This window comes from Mus caroli, unplaced genomic scaffold, assembly GCF_978045245.1.
Source record: "Mus caroli unplaced genomic scaffold, Mus_caroli_1 scaffold_14, whole genome shotgun sequence".
NCBI classification, from domain to species: Eukaryota; Metazoa; Chordata; class Mammalia; order Rodentia; family Muridae; genus Mus; species Mus caroli.
The window spans coordinates 69,656,501-69,675,979 of NW_028227269.1; the positions used below are offsets into that span (position 1 = coordinate 69,656,501).

Here is a 19,479-nt window from a genome sequence, read left to right on the forward strand (position 1 = left end):
GTCAGAGTCGTCTTGTGCTCAGGAACACTGGGCAGTAATTCTATTTTGAAATGATTTAGGTATCATTCTAAGTTCCCAAAGCACCAAATGTGTATGTCTGTGCCCAGTCTGTCTGTCTTTCTGTCTCTCTGTCTGTCTCTGTGTCTTGCACATAAGTAAGTGGGGAGGAAGGAAAGTATAAAGGAGAGTGAATGAACACAAAAATATGGAAAACTTGGCATTAACTTCACTGTTCAAAGGTCATCTCTTATAGCTAACATAAGAAGGCAGAGTGGGGAATTTTATGGTGGGTGATGGTTTTTCACCGCATTCCTAAGAGCCAGAAAATGACCATAAAGTTTCTGTGAACAGTGAGTTTTCATTAGAATTATGTTTCTGTGAGTAGGTAACTTTGCAAATGGAAATTGGCCAGTTAGGTGGGTTCTGACTTTCCCAGACTCATTAATGCATTCTGTATTAGGTTGGTGCAAAATCAATTGTGCTTTTAGACAATAAAATGTAAATCACTATAACTAAACTCTAACACATCTTTATCAGATAGAAACTATTATAGTCAACATGCTTTTTTCTACAAGAAATAGACTTGCTTATTTCTATAACATAAAACTATGCTTTGCAGTAGTTTGACAAATTCTCGAAAAGTATTTTCTGCATTCTGCTGGTTGTGGAAGTCCTTACCCTGCTAAACGTTCTGCAGAAGCTTAAAGAGGCAGCCGTTGGTTGGTGAGCTAAGTGAATCTGGTGTATCAGGCAACAGCTTGGTACTAATTTCTTCAGCCCTGTCTGTTCACCTTTTGAAGCACTGGCTGTGCAGGGCGTTGTGTAACCCCAAGCTTTCCCGCCTGAGCCTAAATCCCAAATGTCCACTTAGAGGCTGCTGTAGGAACAATGCTATGGCCTTTGCTACACTTGTTCCCTGACTGCCTCGTAACTTATTTAGCCTATGTAAACTCTTCTGTTTGCCACAAGGCTGGTTCTGAGGTTCCCCTCAGTTTCTTTCTTTTTTCTTTTTGTTTTTTTTTTCGAGTCCCCTCAGTTTCATACGCCTAACTTCCTCAGAATCTGGGTGGCAAATCTCCTGCCTCTATCTACCAGAGTTCTAATCTCTCTACTGAAACTTTCACCTTCTAATTCCTGCTTTTTGTTAATAGGCCATCAGATTTTTATTGACACAAAGTACTCAAGGGGCGTCCCTATAGTAGATGGCTGTGGTTGTGGAGAAGACACTGACAGAGATGGGCCTCTCTGGCCAATGCTGTCTCAAGCCTCCCAGTGTGCTGAGTGTGCTCCTCAGATGCCATGGTTTCCTGGGGTTCTGGAAGATTCCGTGGATGGATTGGCTGCGGGCAGTAGCCAGGAGTTTTCTTTCCCTGCAAGTTTAGCTTTGGAAAGTGTTTTGGAGCTTCTTAGTCCAACCTCTTGGCCCACAACAGTCACTGGTTGTCGGATACGAACCACTTTTTGCTCCATGTTGCAGTCCAATCAAAAAATGTTTGGTTATCGCTGCATAGAATAACAGGGTGGAAGTTCAAAGGTATGACTTATAAATTATTTTTTAGTCATCTCATGAGATTTTCACCGAACTTATCTACTTTTCCAACTTAATTCAAATGTCTAGTGGCCATTCAATGATCCACACTGAATTCTTGGCAACGTCTAGTGTAGTGGTAAGAGCTTCGCTGCAGTACTGAGTGATTGTCCCCAGGTTTGATGAGCGGGCCACTGCACACCTCGTTGTCGAGGCCTTCATCTCCTCCTCTGCCTTGTGTGTCATTAGCAGTTCAGGGCCAGGTGAGTGGGTGACGTGGTCAGTTGTCTGTACTGTCTCATCGTCTGTTTGCACTGGAACACGAAAAGTGCTTCAACTTGTTTCTTGTTCATAGTCATTACTATAATATAAAATAAATACAAAGTAGGCAACAAGTAAGCAAAAAACCAAAACCAAACAAAGCCAAAATACCCATGACTCAGAAGTAGGAGCGTTAAAATGATATAAAATATTACCGTATTTATTTAAGAATTTATTCCAAAATCAAAAGACAAATTTCAACAATACAAAAAAGTTTTCTCTTGCCGGGCGGTGGTGGCGCACGCCTTTGATCCCAGCACTTGGGAGGCAGAGGCAAGTTAATTTCTGAGTTCGAGACCAGCTTGGTCTACAGAGTGAGTTCCAGGACAGCCAGGGCTACACAGAGAAACCCTGTCTCGAAAAACCAGAAAAAAAAAGTTTACTCTTACACCAGCTTGAATAAATGACACTTTAGGACATTTGAAATTAGACATTAGAGCATTGTAGAATATCTAGTGTTGGCTTCATGCTCAGCGAGAGCGTTAGATTGTTCAGAATTGAAAGAAATTCAGGACCGAAGTTTTCAGTATAATACACATAAAATGGCTGTTTTTCTCATTTTGTGCATATGGTAAGAGTGTTACACTTGCTGCATACTTTCAGATTAGTTTTTATTAACATAAAACGCAGCACAGCTGACTGGGAACGTGCAAGAACCCAACAGACACTAGAGGGCTCTCGTAGACCACCTGAGAGACACTAGGAGTTAAGTCTTGGCGCGTACCGCCTGTCCAGCAGGAGTTTCTTTATGTCTCTGGTGGTACCCAGCTCACTTGTGATGCAATAATCACTTCTGTGTTGAATGAAATCATTGATAACTATTCTTTCTTTTTGAGACTGGTAGTTATCTTAAAAAGGTAACCATATTTGAGAATAAGATGGATTGTGTATAACTTAATACTTTTTGCTCTGATTAAAATATTTTATTATCTATTTGTGAGTGCATGTACGCATGTCTGTGTGTGCATGCACCCTTAGATGATGACTTCCAGAGCTTGAGTCTCCTGTGTGGGTCTTAGAAATTGAACTTAAGTTGTCAGGATTGCCAGCCACTGAACTGTCTCAGTGACCTTTCAGTATGATTTATCAGACTGTTCTGAATATACAGTATTCTCGAGTATACAGAATTGAAAAGTAATATGATATAGACTTTATACTTGCCATCACCCAGTATAGTGTACAAATGATTCTAGAAAATATTTTTAATAAATCATAACATCAAAAGATGTTCTTAATTGGAAGTTTATAAAGGCAGGTTTTAGATAATGACTGCTCTGCAAAATAAGTGTTTTTATTTATTTAATACTTTTTACTAGTTGCAAAGAAACAGGTTTTATTATATCTTTTTTTGACTAAATTTTAATTTTTGAGATTTAAATCTTTAAATATATCTTTACATATATATGCATGTATGTATACACACACTTAACACACATGTGAATGTGTGTGTACATGGAGGCTAGAAGAGCTGGGGCCTCTGGAGCTGGAGTTAGAGGCAGCTGTGAGCTTCCTGGTGTGGGTGCTGAGACTCACCCTGCTTGACCACTGAGTAGTTTCTGTAGCCTCTGAGCTTTCAACAGCACGTTCACTGTATTGTTTTAACCATAACAGTGAAGTAATATGGCACAATATTGGTTGAGTATGTGCATGTGTGTATACATACACACTTAGATGTATATGTGACTATATTTGGAAGAGGCAATAGCTGAGTGGTTGAGAGTTTGGGTTGTTTTTTTTTTGTTGTTGTTGTTTTTTTGTTTTTTTCGAGACAGGATTTCTCTGTATAGCCCTGGCTGTCCTGGAGCTCACTTTGTAGACCAGGCTGGCCTCGAACTCAGAAATCCACCTGCCTCCGCCTCCCGAGTGCTGGGATTAAAGGCGTGCGCCACCACGCCCGGCTGAGTTTGGGTTTTTTAAATTTCTGAAATGTATTTTAATTCTAACTCTGTGTGTCTTTGTTCAAGTAACTTATGTCTAAACTTCCTGTTTTTCATTTTTTAAATTAATTTTTAAATTTAGTATGCAAGTAGTAGTGGGTTTCATTTCAGTATTTGCCCATGTGTGTGTGATTATATGGTGTTTTTATTCATTCTTTTCCACCTGCCCACCTTTTGCTATCCTTCCTTCTCAGCTCTCACCAGTGCCCTTCCTTCTTGCCAGATAGTCTCTTTTTTCTTTTGAGTCCTATGCCTCCCATAACCCTTTCACTTGTCCCTACTTCTGTAAGATCGTCTCCTCCTTTCTCATGGTCCCCTTCTACGTTAACAACTTATACAGAGGTAGACTGTGATATTTGTCTTTCTGAGTCTGTCTAGCTTACTTTGCTTAATGTGATGATTTCAAGTTCCATCCATTTTCTTACAAATGTCATTATTTCTTTTTTCTTTACAGTTGAATACAATTCTGTGATGTTAATGTATGTTTTCTGTATTCATCTTTTGATAGACATTTTAGTCTGTTTCCATTTCTTTAGCTTGTAAATAGTCCATCAGTAACCATGTGCATCCTGTGGTTTGTTGACTTACAAGTCCTCTGTGCTCTAAGTGGGTCCTGTGGTGATTTTGTCTTTAGCTTTTGAGGAACCTCCACACTGACTTCCATGAAGGCAATACCAGTTTATATCCCCACCAACAGTGAATACGCATTTTTCTTTCTTCACATTTTTTTTTAGCATTTGCCTTTCTTTCTGATAATAACTATGCTGATTGGGATAAAATGGAATCTCAAGCAGTTTTCATTTGCATTTCCCTAATGGCTGGGAATATTAAATACTTTTTTGAATATTTATTGACATTTGTAGTTCTGTTTAGAAATTGTTGTCTCTCTGTGTGTGTGTGTGTGTGTGTGTGTGTGTGTGTGTGTGTGTGTGTAAGCCTGTGCATGGGTGTGGAAACCCGAGGTCAGTACTGACAGCTTCCTTTACAATGCTTCACCTTGCTTTCTGAATCAGTTTCTCTTACTAAACGTGGAGATCGCCAATTGATTTGACTGCCTGTCCAGTAAGTCCTTGGGATCTACTTGCCTCTGTCTTCCCAGCACTGAGGGTTCAGACACAGCAATGCACCTGGATTTTACATGGCAGCTAACAATCAGAACACAGAGCCTCCTGTCTGCACAGTGAGCATGGTCCCTGTGTCCCCAGACAAGCCCTTGTCCTTTCTAAGAAGTTTTATTCAGTTCATTACTCCATTATTGTTGGGATAATTCATTTTTAAAAATAATTTGTTTCTTCTTGTTTTCTGTGCATTGGTGTTTTACCTATATGTATATCTGTGATGGTGTCAGATAGCCTGGAATTGGAGTTACAGACAGTGGTGAGACCACTGTGGCTGGGACCTGGGAGTTGAACTTGGGTTCTCTGTAAGAGCAGCAAGTGTTCTTAACTGCTGAGCCATCTCTTCAGCCCCAATTAGGTTTGTTTTTTTTTTTTTTTTTTTTTTTTAAGTGTTTTGTTCGTGCAGTTCTTTATATTTTGGCTAGTAATCTCTTGTCTGACATGTAGCTCACAAAGATACACATTTTTCTCCTTCTGTAAGCTGCCTCCTCCCTCTGTTGGTAGTTTCTCCATTGGGTAGGAGCTGCTTGATTTCTTGTAATCTCATTGCTTATTCTTAGAATAATTTCCTATGTTACCATAGGAGTTCTTTTCACAAAGCCCATGCCTGTGACTGTATCTTAAGGACCTGGTTTCCTCCAGCAGTTTGAGAGTTTTAGGCCTTATAACTGTTGGAGGTGTTTCATCCACTTGATTTTTGTGCAGGGCAAGAACTATGGATACCCATACCTTTTTACATGTAGATACCCAGTTTTTCTAACACTCTGTTAAAGAGGCTGTCCTCTTTCTTTCTTTCTTTCTTTCTTTTTTAAAGATTTATTTATTCATTATATGTAAGTACACTGTAGCTGTCTTCAGACACTTTAGAAGAGGGAGTCAGATCTCATTACCATGTGGTTGCTGGGATGTGAACTCAGAACCTTTGGAAGAGCGTTTGCTGCTCTTAACCGCTGAGCCATCTGACCAGCTCTCCTTTTCCTAATGATGGGGTTTTGTTAAAGATTAGGTGGGTGTAGTTGTGTGGGTTGGTTTCCGGGTCCCCTGTTCCAGTCATTGCTCTGTGTCTTAGTTACTGGTCTTGTTGCTGTGATAAATATCTTACCAAAGTGACCTAGTGAAGAATGGGTTCATCACTGAGGGAAAGCGTGGAGGGAGGAGTGGGAGGTTGCTGTTGATGTTGCATCCACAGCCAGCTGGATGATGCTCCACTTGCTTTCTTCTTTTAATTCAGCCTAGGACCCTGCCCATGGAATGCCTAAGGTGATCTTCCCTCCTCCGCTAACCTAATGTGGATAATTCCTCACAGCGTGCCCAGAGGCTCGTTTTCTAGGAGATTCAAGATCCTGTCAGGCTGACGGTGTTAGCCATTACAACTCTAAAGCTTACTAATTTGGCATCCAATCCATTACCTTAAAGCCATAACTTTCCACCCTTCGTCCCCACAGACTCATGTCCATTTTATAATAAAAAATCCATTTAATCCAAAAATATCTCCATCATTTCTTTTTTTATTTATTTATTATATGTAAGTACACTGTAGCTGTCTTCAGACATTCCAGAAGAGGGCGCCAGATCTCGTTGCGGATGGTTGTGAGCCACCATGTGGTTGCTGGGATTTGAACTCTGGACCTTCGGAAGAGCAGTCGGGTGCTCTTACCCACTGAGCCATCTCACCAGCCCCATCATTTCTAATCATTACAACATTGTCTAAGAGTCCAAAAGGGAATAATTGGGACAATTAGAGGAAATCAGACCAAAGCGAGACTAAAACTCAGCAGAGAATGTATCAAATCCTGCAACTCCGTGTCCAGCTCTGGGACCTGTGATGCAGTCTCTGGGCCCCAGAGGACTTGGGTAGCCCCTTCTTCACCCCTCCATCTCTGTCACTACAGCATACATATCCTTATCTTATGTCAACTCTACTCCGTGTCTGGAGTTGTCCTTGGCAGCTGTTCCTTGGTCCTGGTATTTCTAACATCCTGGGTTCTCCATTGTAAATTAGGTCTTTCTTTTGTAGTTTCCTGCCAGTGGCCTCTCAGGACCTCCGGTCCTGCTCTGCATTGCTTTGCCTTGGGGCTTTCTGACATCGTATTCAGCCCTCCATGATCCCCTTAGTCTGTTTCTCATGCGGGCAAAGCCAGTGATGATGATGCTAAGTTCTGTTGCCAGCTTGAGATGGAGCCTGACTCCTCAGACCACAGTTACATCAGCTTCTGCTTCTGTGTGCCGACCCTGGAGAAACACTTCAGGTTCAGAGAACAGGGAGCTGCTTCTGTGGCAATGTGTTTCAGGTCAGGGGCTCCCCTTTCAAATGAATAGACATTTTTTATGAAATGGAGCCTTCACTGGCTGGAGCCTTGCCCTCAGGACACCTTTGCTGTTGTGTTAGAACACAGCAGCAGACTTCCTTAATGGTGCGAGTCACTTGAGCAGTTGCAGCTGCCTTCAAACCTGCCTTGTCTGTAAGGTTAACTTGCTCCTGCTATTTTCCTTGTAAAAAATACACATTTTCTTTCTGCTTAGCTGCTTTCTTCCTCGCATAGTCCTAGAGTGGAGCAGTTGAACAGTTGCGCACCACAGCCAAGTGTGCTCCTGTCTTGGAATTTCCTGTGCCAAACAAATTAGTCCTTTACATTTAAATTCAACCCCACTCAAGTCTTCAGGACATAGATGAAACCAAATTCTTTGCCAGAACATCACAGGAGTGCCATTAACCCAGTTTCTAACAGAGTCCTCATCCTTTCGGGAGCCCCATAAACCTCCACTGTTTGTGTTTCTCTTGTTAGCTTGGCTTCCGGGCTCCTACCCAGAATGGTCCGGGAACCTCTGCTTACAGCCACCGCTGACAGACAGCCTGTCCCCAGTCTTCCCATAAGTCATGGTTATGTTTATTACAGCAGCAGCCCACTTCTCAGTGCCAGTCCCTGTTGTTCTGTGTCCTGCTGCTGTGACACAAGCAATATGAGGGACACAGCATTCATTTGGGGCTATAGTTCAAGGGCACAGACTTTACAGAAGGGAGGACAGGACAGCAGGTGTGTAAGGTTACTGCCGAGAGAGATGGTTGATGAGGCTCAGCCCACTTTGTCCTTTGTATTCCCTCCAGAACCGTTTCCATCTCCAGGCATGTGGTCCTTCCGCAGTCAATCTGACGTAGATAATCCGCACAAGCATGCCCAAACGCTTGTCTGCTAAGTGATTCTAGGACCTATCCAATTGATAGCATTAACCATCTCAGTCTGTATCTCTCCCTTATTAAACTTTGTTTTAATGGGTCTTAAAATTCTGTGGTGAGGTTTGTGGGGTTTTTTTTTTGTTGTTGTTGTTAATGTTTCTTCTATCAAAATTTACTGATTTTAAAAACTAATAATTCATACATTAAAAAGGTCCACAAAATAAAACATTGTCCCTTTTTGATTAGGTGATGTTATTACACCTTGTCATTATTAACCTAGTATTAAATTTAAATGGCCAATTAAGACAAATAGTCCCGAGACCATGCATACAGGTGTAACACTAACATTCATTTAGTTTTTTCGAGCTCTTTGGGCAGATCTTGCCACCTTCAGCAGCCTTCTTGTCTGTGGCCTTGATGAACAGTCTGAGTCATTTTGCAAAGGCTTACCTGGAACTATATTAATGGTGGCAGCTTCACCAAGTAGGATAATGTAGGGCTATCTTCCAGCTTCCCAGCAGAAAGGTGATGGGTCTTTCCTTCCAGCTTAGCAAGTTTGCGTGCTGTGTGAGCTATGTGATAGTCTAGTTCAGGCGCAATACCAGCTTTTCTCTGGCCTGAATGATTCAGGAGTCACCTGAGCAGTGAAGCCAGCACTTCGACTGTGGGTCATTTTTGCTATTGCCGCAAGGAGCATCTTAGACAGACATACTTGACATTGACTCTCAGAATCACCAGAAAGAACCTCAGGTGCATTTCAGTCGACTTTATACTTCAATTGTGACATTGAGTAGAGCACAGTTACCTACCAAGCAGGTTTGATAACAGCAGTCTCCACTTGGCCCACAGCAACAGTACCAGTACCGATAGTTTTATAGACACCTGGGAGGCAGGTGCATACATCGGCTACTCAGTTAGGCAAATTAATGGTAGGATACATTCCAAAGCTACCAGCAGTACGGTTGCATTGGTACTGTTGTCTTCATGACTACATGAGTCATGCATTCTTGACTCAAGGCAAGCTAGCCATTGACACCAGCATGCTGCCTGCATCCTAAGAAGAAATCAACACAGATGCTACCGTGCCAGGTTCATAACCAATTCTCTTTTTAAATTGTCTTCTTTTATATGTATAGATGTTTTGGCTACATGTACATCAGTGCACCACACATGTCCCTGTTGCACACAGAGGCCAGAAGAGGGCATCAGATTGCCTGGAACTGGAGTGATGGATGGTTGTGAGCTGCCCTGTGGGAGTCAGACACTCACTGACCCTGAATTCTCTGCATGAGTGGTAGCTGTAAAAGGAGTTATAAATTCTAGCTGTCCCATATAAAAGACACAGGTACCATGGCATGGATTCCTCCTGCCTCATATTGAATAAGTAAATAAATGATTTCAAAAGGAAGAAGAAATACGGTCCCTGCTCTCCTGACATTAGGGTTGCTGGTCAAAGATCTCATGCTCTTCTGATGTTTCTGCCTTTATAAGTGAGTTGCTCTTTTTCTCTTACAGATTTTAATACTTTTTTTCATTGTATTTTTGGCATTTTGAATATAATACGTTGTAAAGATTTTCTTGTCATGTCTGTTTAGGGTTCTAAATGCTTCTTGTGTTTGGATTTACATTTCTTCAGATTTGGGGGATTTTTTGCTATAAAGCGTAGATTGTCTATGCTTTAGTGTTGAATCATAGCCCCATGTATCCTCTGAGTCTGTAAGTTTGGTGGCTTGCTCAGAACCCATAGTTCTCAGAAGCAGTGGTCCTGCTGGGTTGATATTTGACTCTGCCCTCCATCCTGATCTTGTTTCCTTATGCTTGATTGAATCTGTCAGTGAGGCTTTCTGCTGTGCTTTTGATTAGATTCATTGGGGTTTTTCATTTTTAACATTTCTATTTTTTTTTTTTTTTCATTTCAATTTCCTTGCTGAAGTTCTACTTTGCAATATTCTCCTCTGGTTTGCTGTCCTTTCAGCTGTGTAGCCAACTTCCTTTTGTAGGTGTTGGTTTGAGTTCACCTGCTTGTTTGTGTCCTTTTTCTAAATAACATGGATTTACAAGTGGAAAATTTCACATCTTACCTTCTGTAAGATTTTATAATTGTTCTCATAGATTCTATGTCTAATAATTTTGCTGTTATATTATAGGTTTGATCTGGATAGTAAGAGAATTTTTCTATTATTTTTATTTATTGTTATAATGAAGAGAAAAGGTAATAGCTTTGCATGTTTATGTTAGTGTCCAGTCATGGCACCAAAGACTCTTACTAATCCCCATGGTTACTTTAGGATCACCAATACTATTAGTTCTATTCCTTTATTAGAGACCCGAATCCTTTAGAGGTTTTGGTGTTTACCATATCATCAGCAAAGAAGTTTTAATTTTTTTTCTCTCAACAGCAGATAAGCTAATTCTCAATTTATTTGCTAGACAGTTAAAGAAAAAATGTTAGGGAAGTGGCATAGGACTAGAGAAGGTAATGCAGAATGAAAAACAGCAGAGATGACGCCAGAGCATTAGTTACTCTACAGTTTGCATGACATTGTCTTTATTTTAATTAGTCTTACAGTGTGCTAGAGAATTAAGGAGGCAGTCATTTTGATAAATTGCTTTGTACATATTAACTACTATAGAGATAAATATTAGAGCTCAATGGGTAAATTTTGCTTTGTGCAAAGTCCATTAAAAACTTGATTTAATATAAAATGTCCAGCAGAGAGTGGTTACTTGTTATATCTAGGAAATGGTCAGCTCTGCAATCCTAGTGAAGGTGATTGCCTTTAAAGGCAAAATGTCTGCGGTGCCATTAAGATGTTTCATTTTAAACAAGTTAGGTCATGAGTAACTCTTTTTAAGTCTTTCATTATTGATTAAATGAAATTATGCTATATTTAAAAGATAACCAATAAAAAGAAAAAGTAAGGTTTTCTTAGAAATATTTGTGGAAGGCTATACTCAACAAAACTGGAGAACCTGGATGAAATGGACAAGTTTCTAGACAGATACCAGGTACCAAAGTTAAATCAGGATCAGGTTAATGATCTAAACAGTCCCATATCCCCTAAAGAAATAGAAGCAGTCATTAATAGTCTCCCAACCAAAAAAAGCCCAGGACCAGATGGGTTTAGTGCAGAGTTCTATCAGACCTTCAAAGAAGATCTAATCCCAGTTCTTCACAGACTGTTCCACAAAATAGAAACAGAAGGTACTCTACCCAACTCATTCTATGAAGCCACAATTACTCTGATACCTAAACCACAAAAAGACCCAACAAAGATAGAGAACTTCAGACCAATATCCCTTATGAATATTGATGCAAAAATCCTCAATAAAGTTCTCACTAACCGAATCCAAGAACACATCAAAACAATCATCCATCCTGACCAAGTAGGTTTCATCCCAGGGATGCAAGGATGGTTCAATATACGGAAATCCATCAACGTAATTCAGTATATAAACAAACTCAAAGACAAAAACCACATGATCATCTCGTTAGATGCTGAGAAAGCCTTTGACAAAATCCAACACCCATTCATGATAAAAGTCTTGGAAAGATTAGGAATTCAAGGCCCATACCTAACCATGATAAAAGCAATCTACAGCAAACCAGTAGCCAACCTCAAAGTAAATGGTGAGAGGCTGGAAGAAATCCCTCTAAAATCAGGGACTAGACAAGGCTGTCCACTCTCTCCCTACCTATTCAACATTGTACTTGAAGTCCTAGCCAGAGCAATTAGACAACAAAAGGAGATCAAGGGGATACAAATTGGAAAAGAAGAAGTCAAAATATCACTCTTTGCAGATGATATGATAGTATATATAAGTGACCCTAAAAATTCCACCAGATAACTCCTAAGCCTGATAGACAGCTTTGGTGAAGTAGCTGGATATAAAATTAACTCAAGCAAGTCAATGGCCTTTCTGTACACAAAGGATAAACAGGCTGAGAAAGAAATTAGGGAAACAACACCCTTCTCAATAGTCACAAACAATATAAAATACCTTGGCATGACTCTAACTAAGGAAGTGAAAGATCTGTATGACAAGAACTTCAAGTCTCTGAAGAAAGAAATTAAAGAAGATCTCAGAAGATGGAAAGATCTCCCATGCTCATGGATCGGCAGGATCAACATTGTAAAAATGGCTATCTTGCCAAAAGCAATCTACAGATTCAATGCAATCCCCATCAAAATTCCAACTCAATTCTTCAAGGAATTAGAAAGGGCAATCTGCAAATTCATCTGGAACAACAAAAAACCTAGGATAGCAAAAACTCTTCTCAAGGATAAAAGAACCTCTGGTGGAATCACCATGCCTGACCTAAAGCTGTACTACAGAGCAACTGTGATAAAAAATGCATGGTACTGGTATAACGACAGACAAGTAGACCAATGGAACAGAATTGAAGACCCTGAGATGAACCCACACACCTATGGTCACTTGATCTTTGACAAGGGAGCAAAAACCATCCAGTGGAAAAAAGACAGCATTTTCAACAAATGGTGCTGGCACAACTGGCGGTTATCATGTAGAAGAATGCAAATTGATCCATTCCTATCTCCTTGTACTAAGGTCAAATCTAAGTGGATTAAGGAACTCCACATAAAACCAGAGACACTGAAACTTATAGAGGAGAAAGTAGGGAAAAGCCTCGAAGATATGGGTACAGGGGAAAAATTCCTGAATAGAACAGCAATGGCTTGTGCTGTAAGATCGAGAATCGATAAATGGGACCTCATAAAGTTGCAAAGCTTCTGCAAGGCAAAAGACACCGTCAATAAGACAAAAAGACCACCAACAGATTGGGAAAGGATCTTTACCTATCCTAAATCAGATAGGGGACTAATATCCAATATATATAAAGAACTCAAGAAGGTGGACTCCAGAAAATCAAATAACCCCATAAAAAATGGGGCTCAGAACTGAACAAAGAATTCTCACCTGAGGAATACCGAATGGCAGAGAAGCACCTGAAAAAATGTTCAACATCCTTAATCATCAGGGAAATGCAACTCAAAACAACCCTGAGATTCCACCTCACACCAGTCAGAATGGCTAAGATCAAAAATTCAGGTGACAGCAGATGCTGGCGAGGATGTGGAGAAAGAGGAACACTCCTTCATTGTTGGTGGGATTGCAAGCTTGTACAACCACTCTGGAAATCAGTTTGGCGGTTCCTCAGAAAATTAGACATAATACTACCAGAGGATCCAGCAATACCTCTCCTGGGCATATATCCAGAAGATGTTCCAACCGGTAAGAAGGACACATGCTCCACTATGTTCATAGCAGCCTTATTTATAATAGCCAGAAGCTGGAAAGAACCCAGATGCCCCTCAACAGAGGAATGGATGCAGAAAATATGGTACATTTACACAATGGAGTACTACTCAGCTATTAAAAGGAATGAATTTATGAAATTCCTAGGCAAATGGATGGACCTGGAGGGCATCATCCTGAGTGAGGTAACACAATCACAAAGGAACTCACACAATATGTACTGTACTCACTGATAAGTGGATATTAGCCCAAAAACTTAGGATACCCAAGATACAATTTGTTAAACGCATGAAACTCAAGAAGAATGAAGACCAAAGTGTGGACACTGTGCCCCTTCTTAGAATTGGGAACAAAATACCCATGGAAAGAGTTACAGAGATAAAGTTTGGAGCTGTGACGAAAGGATGGACCATCTAAAGACTGCCATATCCAGGGATCCATCCCATAATCAGCTTCCAAACGCTGACACCATTGCATACACTAGCAAGATTTTGCTGAAAGGACCCAGATATTGCTGTCTCTTGTGAGACAGTGCCGGGGCCTAGCAAACACAGAAGTGGATGCTCACAGTCAGCTCTTGGATGGATCACAGGGCCCCCAATGGAGGAGCTAGAGAAAGTACCCAAAGAGCTAAAGGGATCTGCAACCCTGTAGGTGCAACATTATGAACTAACCAGTACCCCAGAGCTCTTGACTCTAGCTGCATATGTATCAAAAGAAGGCCTAGTCGGCCATCACTGGAAAGAGAGGCCCATTGGACTTGCAAACTTTATATGCCCCAGTACAGGGGAACCCCAGGGCCAAAAAGTGGGAGTGTGTGGGTAGGGGAGTGACGGGGGTAGGGGGAGTGTATTGGGGACTTTTTGGATAGCATTGGAAATGTAAATGAGGAAAATACCTAATTAAAAAAAAAAAGAAATATTTGTGGAAGGAGATGGCTGGCTCAGTCAGTAAAGCAATTTCTGTGCAAGCATGAGAACCCGAGATTGAACCACATCAAATGGTGAGCATGAGGCTGGAGACAGACTCAGAAGTTTAAACCACATGCTGCTCTTGCAGAAGACCTGGGTTTAGTTTCCAGCACCCACATGAAGGCTCACACGCATCTGTAACTCCTGCTCCATAGCATGTACCATCCTCTTGCCTCACTGGGCACCAGATATGCACATGGGGCGTATATACACATGCGGGCAACTGCACTTACACATAAGGCTAAAAAATAAGTCTTAACTTGCAGGGGAGAGGGGGAGTAATGCTAGCCATCATGGTGCACACTTACAATCTCAATGTTGGGGCACCAGAAGAATCTCTTTGAACTCACTAACCAGCCAGAGTAGCATAATTCGTAAGCTTTAGGCTAAAGAGAATCTTAAAGGAGATTGACAGCATTCCCAAAAATGGAGACCTGAAGTGGTCCCCTGGCGTCTACAAAGTTGTCTTAGAGTTTTATTGCTGTGAAGTGTAGAGATCATCTTTATGTACTGTGTGGAAACATCGCCTCGATAAAAAGCTTATGGCCAATGAGCTGAGGCAGGACTATAAGGTGGGACATCCAACATAGAGAGAGAGGATTCTGAGAAATAGTCAGGCAAGGGGGATTTGTCCAGACTGTGATAGAGAGAGACTCAAGAGGCTGAGGAAAGGTTACTAATCTAACCATGCGGCGTGACTTAGACTAGTTTAAACAAGGTGATCGAGTCATGATTTAGCAGAAACAAGGCAGAGCTGTTGTCTACTCTCAGAGTCGTTATCTTGGGGAACAAAGAAGCTGGGTAGAAAAGCCACAGTAACAGTGAAGAGAGACCATGATCAAGGCACCTCTTATAAAGGCAAACATTTCATTGAGGCTGGCTCACAGTTTCAGAGGTCCAGTCCATTATCCTCATGAAGGGAAGCATGGTGGCAGGCAGCGGACATGGTGCTGGAGATGGAGCTCAGAGTTCTACGTCTTGATCCACAGACAGCAGACTATGCCACACTGGGTGGAGATTGAGCATATAAAACCTTAAAGCCTCTCCGCACAGGGACACACTTCCTCCAACCAGGCCACACTCCTAATAGTACCATTCCCTATGGGCTAAGCATTCAAACACAGGAGTCTATGGGCCCATTCCTACTCAAACCACCACAACAATCAAGCACCCGTGTGTATGTGCACCATGTATACATGTGCAGCTGTGTAAACATGAACACACGCACACATACGCATGCATTAAAATATGAAATATAAAGCCAAATGTTAGAAGCTGTCGATTTTACATGTCTGTTGATTCACAGTTTTCAGACAGTTCACTGAGTGAGTTATAAATGTGAAAGCTTGGAGTATAAAGGGCAGCACACATGTACAGTGTTACCAGATACATAGATGCTTCTGCTCTTACCTTTGTACTGTTTGGATCGAGGTGATGTTTAGATTATGGAAAATAAATGATCAGTGTGATCTGAAGATAAATCCTACAGAACAGAGCTAATAGATGCCGGCATTTTCTAGCCAGGACTTGTTCTTTACATAGGATTACTTTTCCCCATGGACATATATTCATTGTACAGAGTACTACATTTCAAAGTCTTGTCAGTCTGACACAATCTGTGTTATCTGAGGAGGGAGTCTCAGTGAGAGATTCTCTCTCTTCACTTGGCCTATAGGTATGTCTGTGAAGAGTATCTAGACTAGTGGGAAGGCCCACCCACTGTGGGCGGCCCCAGTCTCTGGGCAAAGTATCCTGGATTTGTATGAGTGGAGACAGCAAGCTGAGTGTACCTTCATGCATTAGCTCATTCATCTCTGCTCTTGACTGTGTGTGTGATCTGGGTGGGAACCTGGCGCTGGGAGCCAGCCAGACCCTTTCTCCCTCAAGTTGCTTTTTCAGGGCATCTTATCACAGCAACAGGGAGTGAAAATAAGACACCCTCTGCCCTCCCCTTTGTCATCTCTTCTCCTCCCATTAGTCTCTATCTATAGCAAGGTTCCATTCTTAAATAGAAAGTATTATATTGAATCCGACTTTTAGTGACTTACTGTTTCTGAGTAACTGCGTAGGAATACTGGGAAGTGTAGTCTGTTGCTTACTGTTTTACTAAAGTAACTCTGACAAGTTAACTTTTTCTTTACCTGTTTGATATAGGTAATATTTGTGAAGATTTATGTGCCACTCATGGTCCAATGAGCTTAAGGGAACTGGAGTTGCAGCCTGATTCTAACCTTCTTCTTCCCATAACACATACTACAACAAAAGTCAGCGATGTTAATTTACCAGAAGCAGCTGAAGATTTTTCTCAGGTACCAAAACAAGAAATTTGTACTTTACTTAAGATAAGAATTGTAAACTCTGTGAGTTCAAGGACAGCCAGGGCTACATAGGGAGACCATGTCTCAAAACAAACAAGAACAAAAACAGACTTGATTTCAATCCCTAAAACATTTTAGGGGCTGGGAGAAGCAGAGAGAGAGTCTTACTGTGCAGTCTTAGGTGCTCTCAAGGACCCAACGTAAACCAGGATGGCTGAAAACTCAGAGAAATCCTCCTGCCTCTACCTGCTGGGATGAAAAGATTAATGGTGTGCCTCAACACACTCAGCATCTTCTAGAATGTTCCCAAAGGAGGAAGGAGAACCAACTCCACGAGTTGTCCTTTGACCTACTCATGAACACTTGTCAGCACAATTCCCTGCCCACACAAAATAAATGAAATTTTAAAGAATAAAAAGTATATAAAATGTCTGACACCTAGTTAAGTCACTGTTATCGTTTATGACTCTGCTATAAAAAAGCCAGCTCAGTGATTTGTGCCTATTAAGTATTCCATATTTATAGCTTTAAAATATATACAATATGTTCCACAAAAGCATAACAATTTTATAATGAGTGAAATCAATAGCCCATGAAACCTTGTATATTAAAAAATTAGGATGCTTGTTCTCAGAGATTTTAATCTAAATAAATGTTCATGGTAATAAATACAGTTTTATATTCATGGTTAGTAATTTATCCCTCATTGTAAATTAATTTATTCAATCAGTATTCTTTGCATGGTATTTTACAGCATTCCATGATATCAAGGAAGAATATTAAAAATGTATGATAAAGGTTGCTTATGGAATACAATATTATGCAGGGTTTGTTATTGCTAATCTGTGTTCAAACAAAGATCAGGAAAAACTAACAAATATGCAAATAGTGTCTGCATTAAAGAAAAGATTTTGTGACTAAAAGGCAAGAACTTCATGGATGCAATGACAAAAGCCCCATTGATGACAATGAGAATTAAATAATTAGTTCTTAACAAAAATAAGAACTTCTACTCTCCAAACACAGTATTAGGAGGATGGAAAGTAGCAGAGTAGGAGACACGTTAGCTCAGAGCATAGAGAGGATCAGAGTTAAATGTGCGCACAGCGCACCTCAGAATGCACACACCCTCATCCAGAAGATGCATGAAAGGTCAGTCAGCGTGAGCTGCCGTGAGACACTAGGAAATGCAGAGTAAAGCCAGCCACCTCTAGACCCTGATTAGAAAGCAAAAGGCTCTGAGGCTGCCCTGGGTCTGCTGGCAAGGATGTGGAACAGCAGGGCTCCAGGACATTGCTCCTGGAAATTCCGAGTGGTATCAACATGCAACTGACATGTGATGTATACATTTTCCTTCCTAAGAAAACATAGAACAGATGAGTGTTCATAGGAACTCTGTATTTGTATTAGCCCCAACTTGGAAGCAACACAATGTGCAGCAAATGGTGATTGGAGAAAGTATATTATGTTATATACTCTAGAATACCACCATTCCCAGGGCACTACGAGTGTAGGAACTCTTGAGATAGACAATAATCTTTATTTATTTATTTACTTACTTACTTACTTTTTATTGATTCTTTGTGAGTTTCACACCATGCACCTCAGTCCCACTTCTCTCCCCATCCCCCATCGCCCTTGGCTCTTGTAACCTCCTACCCCCAAAATAATAAAAAATATACACAAACAAACAAAAACAAAGCATAGAAAACATCTCATCATGGTAGCTGTAGTATGTCACAGCATATCTCACAGTCTATCCCTCTGTCCACACAGCTTCACTTGTAAATGTTCATTGCAGTGAGTCATTGATCTCACACTATCAGTACTGGAGCCTCACCAGTCTCCTCCCAGTTATCCTGTTGTTGCCCTGGATCATGGAGATTCTGCAGCCCCGAATCAGCAGGACTGGCCCTTTTACTGGTCTCAGTAGTTCCCAGATGATATAGATTTTGGGGGTGGGCCAACTCAGAGCCCTGGATCTGAGCCTGTATAGTAGCTGAGCTGCTTGCTCAGCCTGCTGGCTCTTCCTCATCCATGCTCCCGAGGCAGGCAAACTCTACTGCTCCAGCTGAGCCATCCAGTGGTGCCATCAGCAGGAGGCAGGGCCAGCTCTTGTGCCCTCATACCCTGCGGTCAGCTCAGCCACACCTATGCATCCAGAGCCAGCTTGGCTGTGCTGCCTAGTTAATGAACAGGTCCCACTGTTCCAAGTGCTGAAGCCTGTGAGGGGCTGGGCCTGCTCTCCCACATGCTATAGCTAGTGAGAGGCCAGGGATAGCTCTCTCCCTTAGGCCAGCTCTCCTGACCACTCCAGGAGATTGGGATTGGGGGGGGCGGTGAGAGGGCATCACCCCTGTACCCATGCCACCTCATGGCAAATGAGTAGTGGGCCTGCTCTCCTATGCCTTTTGGGCAGGCTCACCCTGTGCCCCCTCCACCAGGACCAGCTCTGCTGTGCTGCCCAGGTGAGGTGCAGGGCCTGCTTTCCCAAGTGCTTCAGCAGGCAAGTAACAAGGGCCAGCTCTTTGCCTTTCAGGACCCCAGGGCCAGTTTTCCCAACTGCCACAAATTGGGAGGCTTTCCCCCGCAAAATTATGTTGAGTAAAAGCTAGTACCTTCTCCTTGTAAAAAATATACAATGATTCCACTTAATAAAATTCTAACCAAATACAGTCATGATCCATACTTGTAATCCATACTTATGAGGCTGCGTCAGAGGATCACATGTTGAAACTTGTAAAATAAAAAAGAGAGAGAGAGAGACGCTAGAAAATGCAGTCTAGGGGGCTGGTGAGATGGCTCAGCAGTTAAGAGCACCGACTGCTCTT

The 19,479-nt window shown here is 41.5% G+C and overlaps 1 protein-coding gene across 3 annotated transcripts in view; it reads left to right on the forward strand.

Moving 5' to 3' along the window:
* The window catches only part of Kiaa0586 (KIAA0586 ortholog), a 97,912-nt gene that overhangs the window by 56,680 nt on the left and 21,753 nt on the right, over nt 1-19,479 (forward strand). The window contains exon 28 of one of the 3 annotated variants that reach the window (XM_021179052.3): nt 6,136-6,302. The exons of 1 other annotated variant lie outside the window; for it this stretch is intronic. In XM_021179052.3, the coding sequence (XP_021034711.1) occupies nt 6,136-6,140 (5 nt within the window). In that variant the 3' untranslated portion in view covers nt 6,141-6,302. Of the gene's footprint in view, nt 1-6,135; nt 6,303-16,484; nt 16,640-19,479 lie in introns of those variants that run through there. One more of the 3 variants, XM_021179049.2, reaches the window with a different exon arrangement.